Source organism: Saccopteryx leptura, chromosome 2, assembly GCF_036850995.1.
Source record: "Saccopteryx leptura isolate mSacLep1 chromosome 2, mSacLep1_pri_phased_curated, whole genome shotgun sequence".
Classification (NCBI taxonomy): Eukaryota; Metazoa; Chordata; class Mammalia; order Chiroptera; family Emballonuridae; genus Saccopteryx; species Saccopteryx leptura.
Window position 1 is genome coordinate 126,510,561 of NC_089504.1, and position 13,408 is coordinate 126,523,968.

A 13,408-nucleotide genomic window follows, 5' to 3' on the forward strand; every position below is an offset into this window, starting at 1 on the left:
TTCTTGCCACCCTCCCTACCCCCCAGAGCTAGTCAGTCACCAATAGTTTTATGGACAATACTGCCCTCTGGTGGTTTGAAATTTTTAACTTGGCCAGTTTTCCCTGTAAGATATATTGCCATTTATATTTTAAAATTACTAAATTTTTAAGTTCCAACAGAATTTAAATATTTAAAATATTTTAATTTATTAGTGAATAAAATTTTAAGTGATGGCTATTAATTATTTTAGGCATATAAAAATAAGTTGACAGCATATCAAAGACTGGTTAAACTGTAAAATTGGAAAGTACTCGAACATGCTTTATTCTATAAAAATAAAACCTGAGTTACAGAGTAAATAATTTCCTCATAGATACAAAATGATGCAAATGCTACCTAATCAACCTAGGAGAATGTAAAAGCATCATTATTGGAGAAGATCCAACTGGTACTCTTTTTTGTGGTTTTCATCTTTAATTTTACTTTGAATGTTTCAACTCTGTGTATCTGTTGTGAAGAGGGGAGTAGAGAAATAGGAGAATTTAAGGTTACTAAGTTGTACATCTTCGAATTCAATTTTTTTTAAAAAAAATGCATCAATATAATACTATTTCAATAAAATAAAAGTAAAACAAAACTTAACAGAGAGATACAAAGCCTCACACAGTGATAAGAATATAATTAGGTTTACAGTTATGTAATTAGAGCAAAGGTCCTGATAAAAATTATACAGTTGTCATTTTGGATTATTACCAAACAGGTCATACTTAATCGCCACTGTCGGATGTTAAATTTAAGATGTCACTGTTAACCTGGATGTTTAGCTGTGCCTTTTCGTTTGTTACCCGATCATGCCCCCTTGTGACCGATAAAATGAGGTTAATTTTTGCCTGATAATAATATGTCTAGTTTTTGGCCATTAAAGCAATAGTTTTTATGTATGAGCATATATTCCTTATTCAAACTTTTCCTAAAACATATTATTAACTATGCTCATTTATTCAAAATGCACTCAAACCTAAAAAACAAATGCTAAGTTTTAAGAGTTAGTAAAAAAGATCTATATATATTTCCAGAGACTAATTCAAACAGAATAAACTTTTCTTTAGTTTCACTATCAGAGAATATGCAAACACTGTAAATATATTTTTAAAATAAATTAAATATTGAGCATAAATTAGTGATAATTACTTGTGAACTTTGGCTGAATCAGTTCTTAAGCCACTTTTGATATTTGAACTTCCCCCATGAGTTTCAGAAACTTTTATTATTATCAAAACAGGTATGTAAGAAATGTTTTGATATTATTGTTGAAGATGAGTAAATATATACACATCAAAATGAAAGAAGTTTATCAAATACCTTGATTTACTGTATTAGATTCTACTTCCTTAGGATTCAGAGTCTCACTATTGTTAAGGGTTTGAGTTAATATTTCTCTGGGCAACCCCCTCATAATATTCCATCCACGGAGCCCTGGATGAACTTGTATTGGAATTTACAAAGCAAGAGTGTGGGAGGCACGAAGCAAGGGGCAAACAGAATGTCTATTTACATTTTCTTCAAAAATGCTTAATATTTCAATATTTTAAACCTGACAAACTTCTAATACATGATAAAAATATCAGTTATCTCAAAAGATAAAAAAATAAAATTCAGACACCATTAATATAACACCAATAAAATAAAGTTGACACATTTGTGAATATAAAAATGCATCCTTAGTACTTTATCAATGGCTAGTAAGTACCATGCCAACAAATACAAATTATTCCTTGGAAACTATCAATATTTTGGTAATTTTTATTTGTTTTTTAAAATTAAATATATATATATCATATATGCCTCTTATAATTCTACTATTGAACTAAATATCAAAAATAAATATAAAAAGTAATAAAGATAAAATTGACCTTTTGAATGCTTCTTTGTATGCTTAAGTCTATGAATTTATGAGTAAATATTTATAAAATTATTAGTTAATGCAGTTATATGCAATATGCAAATAATTTAAAATAGTTTTAATTATTGATATAAAGTCATAATAATCTGCTATTTCTTACCCTGACACTTATAAACTATTCCACGTATTAAATAATTATATTAAAATGATTAAAGCTATCCAAAAACAACAAATGATTTAAAGAATATCCTGGCAAGTGGAATAGAAGAAAAGATGCTTTTGAACATTTCCTAAGTTCTGCATAATAATGGAAGATATATATCATTGTTTTCCTTTTCCAAAGTGTCGAGTTGTGAAGTGTTCATAGCTAATATTTATGGAATTGATGAATTGATATAAAGAGTTTATTGACTAAACATGCTATTTTAAAAAACACAAAGGAATAAGAACTTGAAGCAGATTATCTTCAAAATTAACCTTTGCCAAAATGAACCAGCTTAGTAATAAAATACAGAATAATTTTCAGTGCACAATAGATAGAAGAATCAATAGCAAAGTAAGTCAGAGACAGGGAAAGTGAAAATAACATTTAAAAGTATAACAAATCATTTAATGTCATAACATAATTTTCTCATTTTCTTTTTGGAATTATTACCTTAGATATACTTGTATCTGTGTATTTTATTTCCACTCTTATTAAAATACAATTTGGTAAAAAATATTTTAAAGGAAAATTTATTTTTCACATCAAGCACAGAGTTATTTTTCAAAAAGCACTGATTACCCACCTAATTTTTTCCTTAACTTCTTTGATTTCATTTTCTGCGCTCTCTTCAGCATTTGCTGAGCAGTCGAAATATCCTTAAAGCCCCTATTAAAAGATTAAATTCAATAAATGCAAAATAAATATCAAGACCATATATATGGATATACATATAACCACACATATCTGAATTATATGAAAACAAATTTAGATTTCCATTTCAGAATCTGTAATTTAAAAGATACATGGTTCTTAAAAACTAATAAAGAAAGTTATTCTTAAAATCTTGAAAAATATCTGCCTTGGACATTTAAAAGTGTTTCAATTCTCAAAGTCTTTCAATATTTTAGTGTAATGTAGACCACATACCATTCTTCTGAAATTTTTTCCTCTTTTTCAGACTTTTGCAAACTCTTTCCACTGGTCTTTGATTCAGGTGTCCAGGACAAAGTTCTATTTTCTGATCTGGCAATAGAGAAAACCACACAACTGAATCAACACAAGTATATCAGCACTTTTTAAAACTACAAGCTATTTATGTTGTCTCAAACTTGAAAATAAAACCCATTTAAGTTACAGAAAAGCTTTATCTTTAAAAGCAATAAATGTCTGCCGTTAATTTAAAATGTTTACATTTCAATTACTTGAATCATATTTCAATACTTTTGTCGAAAGAAATGCAGCACTGGAATTTTTATTCTAATCCTTATCTCAACCTACATGGCAGTATTTAAAAGTCTACTTGCTTACAACAGTTAATTACTTTATTTTACTGACACTTAAGTTTTGTAGTTGCCTAAATGAATCTACCTTACATATTTTTATTACACTGAAAAGTGCATAAATCATTATATTTTAACATTAAATGTTCTTCTATCTTCTAAACAAGTGGCTCCTATTTTCATTATTTTCTTACTTTTGTAAAGAATGTAATATTCTTCATAAGTATGTCATTCAAGTGTTGATCCTCTAAAAGAGCAGTTTGGCTTACCTGCCATTAAACTGTGTGTGTTCCGATGAAAACAAATTTTCTTTCTCTTTACATAGCCATGCTTGAGCCGGATGACTTTGTATAGTAAATGAAGTATCATCGTGGCTTAAGGTTCCAGAGGACTAATCAGAAAAAAAAATGTACGTAAATATAAAATAAATTTAAAAACCCTAGTATTGATATTGCATTACTTTACATGCATAGAACAAGTAGCCTCCTAAGGGAAATATATAAATATTGAAAAGTATAATAAAATGAAATTTATGGAATACAGATACAAATATCCTTTGTTGTAGTGATGAGGAATATGGTTTTTGGTGTATTTTGCATATACAAAATGATTAATTGCAAAGATCTTTAAAAATCGCAGGAAACAAAAACTTCAAAGATTATCAAATAAATAACAGATATTGCAGTCCATTGACCTCTGACTGAGAATCTTCAGCTGTTGCCCTCTTAATGCATATTTTTATATTTTTAAAGTGCTTTCAACTAGTAATTTTAGTCTACTGCCAAATATGCAGCTGAACTGTATCATTTTTTTTGCTACTGTGAAATAAAGTGTTGAAAGAAATCCAAAATAAAGAAAAAAATTAGGAGCAAATGAAAGAAAAGCTACATGAATAATTACATCTGGGGATGAGGAGGAAGTCTGAGGCTTCTAAAAGTAACCGTGTTTTTCAAGTCAATAAATTGTATTATTAATCATTGCAAAATAGCACAACCTTAAGAAATGAGCAAAGATCGAGCACTTAGAGGTTTCCACGACATGTTACCTTTGGCCAGTGCAGCTGGTTTGGGAGAAGCTGTGTTTGTGAAGGGAAGCAGGAGGAGTCTAAAGCTAGCCATTCTTCCTCTAAGGCAGCCTGCACAAATAATAACATTAACGTACATAACTTAGTTTGCATAACTTTACAAAGTCTTTAAATTGTCTTATATTACTACAACAGTTGAGAAATCATATCAGAATTTTTATTTATGGAAAAATTTGCTACTTGTTATTGTGAGATGTTATGCATCTGTTTGATGCAATCATTCTAAAAAATGGGATAAGCATTTTTTATCCCCAGTGGAACAAAGTGAGAACTCGAGTACTCAATCGCTCTAAAAATAAGAAGTGCAGATTGTTCAGTGTATTTAACTGTTTGATAACTATGACCCTGTGACAACTCTAGATGTAACTGAGTAAAATAATCTATTAGCTCTTTATAATGTGAATTATAATATGGTTCATTAAAGCTCATGATTGAAAATGTATTTTAACACATTAGTATCAATTTTTCTATAACCACTGTTAAGATAGCTTTTTCTTAATATTTTTCCAGAATTTCAGAAAAAAAAATTTATGGCAATATAAGAACTTGGTTCTTGATATTGTATTCTCTAATTTAAGTGTTTAAATGAAAAAGGTAAATTTAAATTTTGAAAAGATCCCATTTTAATCCCTTTACTCTTTATTTTACCTTTCTACAATAGGACTATACTACTTATGTTAGTTTGTAAAATTTAGGACATAATTATCCAAATTTTATTTGCTTGGGTGATTTAAAATGACTTAGAATAAACTGTGGTCTATAAAGCTTTTTGAATCATTATGAAAAAAAGATGATTAGAATACCAATGAATTTGTTTCTTAAAAATGATCAAACATATTTATGATTTAAAAACTAACATGAGGCCCCGGCCAGGTAGCTCAGTTGGTTAGAGTGTCATCCCTTTATGCCAAGTTTACCATCTTTGATCCTCCATCAGGGCACATACAAGAATCAACCAATGAATACATAAATAAGCAGATAACAAGTTAATGCCTCTCTCCCTCCCTTCTTCTCTCTGTCTCTAAAATCAATAAATAAAAATGAAAAGAAAAAATAAACACTAGTATGATTATTTTCCATTCATGCAATTACAATGTTTCTCGACTATTCCTTGAAAGACTATTGGGAAGGCAAGATTACGACATCCTGACTATAGGCTAGCAGTGCAATGATAGACTTTTACTTACATAGCATTCAGTCTTAGGAAACCTAATCAAATTCATATTGAATATCTATGTAAATGGGACACCTCTACTTTGTTAGACAGGTACATTGCCCAATTCCTTCTAGGCAGAGATTATTAACATACATATCAGTTACATACCAGTTATATTTGGTTTAAGAATGCTATTGGATGTAAAAGTGCAAACAGATTTCAGGGCTCAGGTTTTTTCATTTTTTCTTTTGTGTGACAAAGAAAGGAAAATCCAGATCTATTTCGAGAAAGATCAAGGCCTACAGCATATAAATTATAATCATATTAGTATTCTCAGTCTGGTGAAAACTGCTAGTGAAGAGAGGATGTGAAGATGTGGAGACTATATTATAAAAGGCAACGTGCCAGAGATTCTGAGAAGATGAAAGAGCAGAAAGCACCAGGACCTGTCTCCCAGCCTAGACAACAATTGCAATGGCAGACTCTGAAGTCACTATTTTGGAAGTCAGGAGTCTATTGAAGGCTTTTGACTTCCAGGGGAAGACCTGGATGGTAAATTGAGGTTAATTTTGGTCAATTTCAGCTCTTTCTCCAGTAGCAGCTATCCATCTTCCACTCCTCAACCCTGAGGCAGGCAGCTGGCCATGTTTCTTGAGCAGCTAGCATATAGCCTGTAGGAGTCAGGACAGACAGTGAGGACGCTGCCCTCCAAAGGCCGGAATCTGAACTGTAATCCCTGACTGTTGCTTCTGACCACAGAGGTGCAAAGAGCCTTTGTTGTTGCACCTGCTCTATTATTGTAAACCACTGCCCTACCAGCTGATTTCCAGGGTTTTTTTGTTTGTTTGTTTGTTTGTTTTTCAGAGACAGAGAGAGAGTCAGAGAGAGGGACAGACAGGGACAGACAGACAGGAACGGTAAGATGAGAAGCATCAATCATTAATTTTGCTTTGCGCATTGCAACACCTTGTTGTTCATTGATTGCTTTCTCATATGTGCCTTGACCGCGGGCCTTCAGCAGACTAAGGAACTCCTTGCTCGAGCCAGCGACCTTGGGTCTAAGCTGGTGAGCTTTTGCTCAAACCAAATGAGCCCGCGCTCAAGCTGGCGACCTCGGGGTCTCGAATCTGGGTCATCCGCATCCCAGTCCGACGCTCTATCCACTGCACCACTGCCTGGTCAGGATTTCTGGGGTTTTTAAAGGGCTAGTGTCCTTTTCCCTGCTCCTTCATTTTTCTCCTTTTCCACTTTTGGGAGCCAGATATTCAAGAGTAGGATATTCATTAAAATTTTTCTAGAAGCATAAAGCATTAATAGAAAATATTAAAGAAACTTGAAGTAATTGAATAATCATAACCAAATGTTACCAAGATTAATGATTTATATGAGTTCAAGCTTATTAATATCAAGTATATTTGGCAGTACCTAGTTTGTTGAGGAAAAAAACCTCAAAATGTCAGGAGAAATTGGCCAATATTAAAAATATACCAGTTCTAAAAATGTATATTAATATATCATGCTGCTTACCACTGAATATTTATTCAAATGCCATTTATTCTTTAAGAATACATTCTGGCCTGACCTGCGGTGGCACAGTGGGTAAAAGCATCGACCTGGAACACTGAGGTCGCCGATTTGAAACCCCGGGCTTTCTTGGTCAAGGCACATACGGAGTTGATGCTTTCTGCTCCTCCCTCCTTTCTCTCTCTGTCTCCTTTCTCTAAAATGAATAAATAAAATCTAAAAATAAATAAATAAAAAAGAATAACCTTCTGTTCAGATATTTTTTATTTTATTTAAGATTTCTTTTCTATTGATTTGAGAGAGAAAGGAAGAAGAGAGAGAGAGAAGCATCAGCTCGTTTCACTTAGTCGGTCCATTTAGTTGTGTAATCATTGACTGCTTCTTGTGTGCACCCTGACCTGGGGTTGAACATGCAACCTCTGGCATGCCAAGTTGATGCTTTATCCACTGAGATACCCAGCCAGGGCTGGTTCAGATATTTTTTAACTTATAACTGAAGATCTAGAAAGATTTCTGATTGCTAGAATACTATTATCAAACTTATTTATATACTAAAATAAACTTGAATTTAGATAAAGCTGATACTTGATATTAATAAGCTTGAACTCATATAAACTGTATGTTCACAACTGAGCATTTGATGACATATATGTATATTTGGCTTTTGATCAGAGAAGAAATCATTATTCTACAATTCAACTTTGCTAGAATATAAAGCTATCAGAAAGAGGAGCTATAAGTAATACACATTTATTTGTATATTAATATGCAAAAATTTCCATGCCATTCAGGGTAATCCTTTCATTTGACACATGACACTAAGATCAGGCTTGTCCTAAGTGATAGGTCAGTTAGCATAGAACAAGTCCTACAAATTCTAAAAGCTATCACTTGATTATTTTTTCATATTCCATTCACGACCCCCTATCCTGCCCCAATGATTGACTCTTGCTATCCCCCAAAAAATTATTTCTAATACTTCTTGATAACTTTTGTAGCACCTCAGAATTCTTACAGTATGGAAACTTAGTTCATTCTGAATCCTAAATTTCACTTTTCTAAATCCTCTTCTTCATCATCACTGGTAAAGCAGAGTTGCTCATATTGTTGGAGATGACAGTTACGTGTTCTATGGATGCCTCTTTTCACTACTTCAGATGTCACTTTTCTTTCCCATTTTCCTTTGCCTACACTTTAAGTTCTGTCTGTTTGTTTATTTTGCATCAATGTACTATAATATGTAATACTTGGCAAAGTTAATTTGAGATAGAGATCAAACATAAACTCCAGAGAGGAAAGTTGCCTGGCTTAAGGCATGTTGCTTCTTTCTAAAACATTATTCCTGAACACTTACAGAATTTGACTTTGGTCTGAGACAAAAAAAATAAAAATAAATAAATAAATAAATAAAACCAAATTTGACTGTTGTGGTTTGGGTTTTCTGTATTATTTATTAGCTTTCCTCATCTTCTCTGAGTTAAGGGACTCATAAGAAGATTGCTTGTTTAAATTTAAAGACGACTTTATTGGTTCTTTATATGTTAGCTTCTAAAGAGCATATGTAAAAGAGAAAAATCAACTCTGTTAAATTAAGTCACAACTAAAAGTATCAACTAAAACTTACTTTACAACTTAAACAGCGCAAAATAAAAGTGCCAACGTAGATCACTGTGCCACATCAGCCCTAACACTGTTATTTTTTTCAGATATTTATTATGTTGTTTTATTTTTAAATGTATATATTTTTTATGACAAAGTGGCAGAAATTCCCCACAAGGGAAATTAAGACCTAGGCTCATTAAAACTTGAGCTAAAATAATACTTTTAAAAGGTGATATTTTGTGGACTCAGGGACCAAGAAAATGTCTTCTGCATCACCACTTCAGAGGCTCATAAGGAGGGTGTGTAACTGATGCTTAACGCTGGGAGACAATTCTCCGTGGATAGCCCACACTTCTGCAGAGTTTGTGACAGCTTTTTAGTTTTTTCCATGCTATCTTTTTAAGTATCTTTGTATACAGCTAACAGACTGGGGGAAAAAGAGGCAGTATTCACCTTATCTTAGAGGGCCTTTTCTTAGTGTTACCTAGTCTCATGGGTATGGGGCACACTGACTCCACTCATGGGGTCTGGACTCAGTTCACAGTCAAGGAAGGAGGTGAAGTTGCCTCTTGGGTGGGGACCTTTAGGCCAGTTCAAGTACCGCTGTTTCGCTGCTATAACTGAATGTAGAATAGAAATTGACCTGTTACATGTTTCACTTTTTATCCCATATGTGCCAGAGGAGATTATCTGAATTGGAAAAAAAGTGCAGGTAGAGAAGTGATAGTGTGATAAACTGTCGTGATTAATAGAACCACCAGTGGGTCAGGATTTAGTGTGAGGACCTCTGCCCCCTGATGTCCAAAGCTTTCACTATATTGATGATATTCTATTGGTTGCATGTAAATTATATCTCAACTTAAAAAAATCCTTAGTTTCAATGGTCCTGATTGTGGTGCGTATTTTCATACACATCTGCTTCAGGGGTTGGCTGACAGAACTGAACAAAATTCTGGGGCCTGCATTCTGAGACCTGTTTATCAAGTAGTTTCTTAGGGCTTGCCTATGTGGGAAAATGAACAGTGCTCAATCACTTCAGTAATCAAGGAAAAACACATATTTGTCTCTTCAACACTTTGTCACAAAAAAAGGAGGCCCAACATCATATCAGAGCTTTTAAATAATGGAGGTAATATGATACAAGTCTCTGTGACTGATGATTTGGCCAGTTGGAACCTCTGGCCTTCATCTTGAGGCATCCTTATGGTTTTAAATTTAAGGTCATTCTGACACAGATGCCAGGTATATTTCTATTGGAAATTAGCTATTACCTTCCTACTGGACTGTTTTAGAAACTAAATGACTGGCCCATGGAGGTTTAGTGACTGTCTGGCCTGATAGTCCCAGTTTGGAGTGGAACAACTCAGATTTAATCACTAATAAAGTATGAAGGTCCCCAAAGCAACGCTTGTCTGGCTCCAGTGGCATCTGGCTGTACATGAAAACGTGAAAGATACACATCTCAGGGGAACTGCACCTCCACTTCAAGACCTGATCTAAAGTTGCTGGCTTGGAGGGACGTCAGTTCTCTCTGGTTCCCCTGAATGCTGGGGCCTAGATCAGAAGTGATTTGGTGAAGCTGAACCTTGCGCTGTAGCTAATGGCCTCACAGTTTGATCGGCCATGTGGAAAACTACAGACTTGTTGACTAAAGATACTCTGCTTTGGGCCCTCACACCAGGGAACCAAATCACAACTGCTTGTGGATGTCCACAGTGAGATGACTAGATGAGATGACTAGAATCATATCACTAATTGGGCCTGATTCTCTTTCTGATGTGAGGCTACCAGTGCATGCCATACTCATGACTCCTGCAAAAAGTACCTATCTGTTTTATGGTGGAGGCTCCACTCCATGGATGTTTGCCTCTATCTGCTCTTGGAAAATTGGCTTCATACATTAAACCATCAATACCTTACCATTGTTTACTGTATACGTTTTCAGGTTATCCATTAGCTGACTCTGGCCATACAACTGTGGCCCATGAAACTTACCTACATACCATAACTTTTTAGTTTTCTGGACCATTGGAATCTGACAGTTATGTGTATTTTAACACAGAAGTTACTCAATGAGCTAATAATCTGACTCTAACACTCTCACTTCCTTTAGTCCACAAAACTTAATAAAGTAGTTCGATCAGTTAACTGAGGATCAGAAAGGGATCAACCATTACAGTTACGTCTTAAGTAGTGATTAGAAAAGAATACATGGGCATTAATACAGGCCTATTTTGACAACTCAGGATTCTATCCTGTTCATTCCTGTGCAAGATGCACATTTATTTTTACCAACAGCAAGTTCAGACCAGCATGATTGATGCATTCTTATGATGAGGCCTGTCCAAAGGGGACTTAGGCTAAGTTTTATGGTTACATTTTATAAAAATGCACTTGTTTCTCTTCTTTCTCTACCCTTTCAGATAAAAGGTCTAGGTGTGAGTAGAGAATAACTAGAAAATAAGGTGATGTTATAGCTAAACGAAGGGTAACACTCTAATGCTGAGGAAATGGATGGAGAACGGCCTCTCCATCAAAGAATACTTCAGGTTCTGAGAGGTATAGGGAAGAGAGAGCCATCAATGATTTTCTATTTTTCAGAACCTCCCTAAAGCCTTTAACATCCACAAGAAAAATGACTGTAGGGCTCTCCTAAACTGCTGCAAGCACCTTCAATCTAACTCATTGCTGGGTCTGCCCTCCCTTTCCAGGAGGCTGAGGAATGCAATTAGATAGTCATTTCCCTTAAGTTCACTGGGAAGTCTATCATGACAACAGGGGACAGCCTGACAGCAGGAACAGAGTGCGAATCCTGCAATTCCCATGTAATAATCTCTATATGTTTTCTCACCCTCATTCTCAGTCATCCCAAGGACTGGACACATGTCACTTGGAAGGTGTCCTGCTCATAAATTTAATGTTTAAGGAAACAATGCTATAGCCTTGGAAAGTATTAAAGTCATGCTCAGTTCACTAGCCAGGGTTGTTTTAGATGGCAGAACTGCATTGAAAATTTCCCCCAAGAGCCAAGAAGTCTGCAATATCAAATACTTCCAGCTGTCCCTGGATTGAAGCCTCAAGTCTAGTGGAAAGGTACATACAGAAACTTAAAGGTAAAACTGCCTTGGCTATTAATAGAAACCTTAATTAAATGCATCAAGAGGATAACCTAATGGTTTTAGTCCTAGCTTCTGCGAGGTTACTCAGAGTGGCTACTGGAGTGCATAATTATAGGCAAATTTGCCATGTAGAGAAAAGGGTTAGATATGGCTGGGAAACAGTTTTCCACTGGTCTCTAACATTTATGTATGATTTATGGCACCATTTGTTCTGGACTACCTTTTCCTTTTTGTGTGTGTGTGACAGAGATAGAGAGAAACATTAAGAGGGAGAGATAGGGACAGACAGACAGGAAGAGAGAAAGATGAGAAGCATCAATTTTTTTGTTGCAGCTCCTTAGTTGTTCATTGATTGTTTTGTCATATGTGCCTTGACAGGTGGGTGGGGGAAGCTACAGCTGACCAAGTGACCCCTTGCTCAAGCCAGTGACCTTGGGCTCCAGCTGGTGAGCCTTGCTCAAACCAGATGAGCCTATGCTCAAGCCGGCAACCTCAGGGTCTCGAAACTGGGTCCTCTGTGTCCCAGTTCAACACTCTATCCACTGCGCCACCGCCTGGTCAGGCTGGACTACCTTTTCAAAGATGTTAATATAGCTAACAAACTTGAAAGATGGAGATAGTCTTTTAGTGTTTCCATCTGGCGTAGAAGTCAAAATTTGTTGTTTGATATAATAAAGATAATGACATCCTCTGGAGCATCAGATGGGCAAGTTAGCTAGCAGCCTTTTATAAAACACAGAGTTTCCTAGGCTCAGGATTTCCAGGGGAGAAATTCTTCAGATTCCTCCCTGTATAACTTGGGGGCCAAGGGGAATGAATATGGATATGAACATGAAACTCCGACTGCCTGACATGATGACAAGTAATGAATGTCTCCTATCTTCTGCTAGCATACATGAATGTGTGGCAGCTTAATTTGTTTGATTCCATGCAGGATAAAAACCTCACAGTTCTTGGCACTTAAAACTATGCTTAATAAAACTAAAACCAATTGACTCCTCATTATTAGTATCTCCCTTGTTAACCATTTGTTAAATACAATCACATTTCAGAGAGGCAACAAACCAATACAAAAACTTCATGGCAGATTGATACAAACTTTTGATCTTGACTTGTTTATTAAGACAATTTTATATTTTTTAGCAATTATAATTCACTGCAAATATCAAAATATGTTTCTGACATCCCTAAACTTCAGTCCATGTTATATCTGTTTATGTATATATTTATCACATGCCCAAATATGGTGTCTATCACATTGTAAGCATTCAGTATTTTTGTTGACTGAAAGGGAAAAAAATGTTTGAATAGATGTTATAAGACTACATTGTGATAAGTTTTAAAGAAAATAGAAATATGAACTTAAACCAAAGACAACTATTTTTATTATCTAAATAAGTGATAAAAAAATAGTCCTGGTTAGATAAGTCTTATACTTTTAAACAGGAAAGTTAAATAGAGAAAGAAAAAGTACAGAGACATTCTGATAATTTAATATTGTTATCTGAAGTTATAAGGTACTTTTTAAATAAAGTGGTAGCAATAGAAAAGGAG

At 34.5% G+C, this 13,408-nt stretch overlaps 1 protein-coding gene across 6 annotated transcripts in view; it reads right to left on the minus strand.

Annotated features, from left to right (window-relative positions):
• The window catches only part of LRRIQ1 (leucine rich repeats and IQ motif containing 1), a 257,738-nt gene that overhangs the window by 131,775 nt on the left and 112,555 nt on the right, over positions 1–13,408 (minus strand). For all 6 annotated transcript variants that reach the window (XM_066368683.1, XM_066368686.1, XM_066368685.1 and 3 more), the window contains exons 19-22: positions 4,415–4,504; positions 3,639–3,760; positions 3,017–3,112; positions 2,673–2,755 (exon numbers count right to left, since the gene is read on the minus strand). In XM_066368683.1, the coding sequence (XP_066224780.1) occupies positions 2,673–2,755; positions 3,017–3,112; positions 3,639–3,760; positions 4,415–4,504 (391 nt within the window). The remainder of the gene's footprint in view (positions 1–2,672; positions 2,756–3,016; positions 3,113–3,638; positions 3,761–4,414; positions 4,505–13,408) is intronic.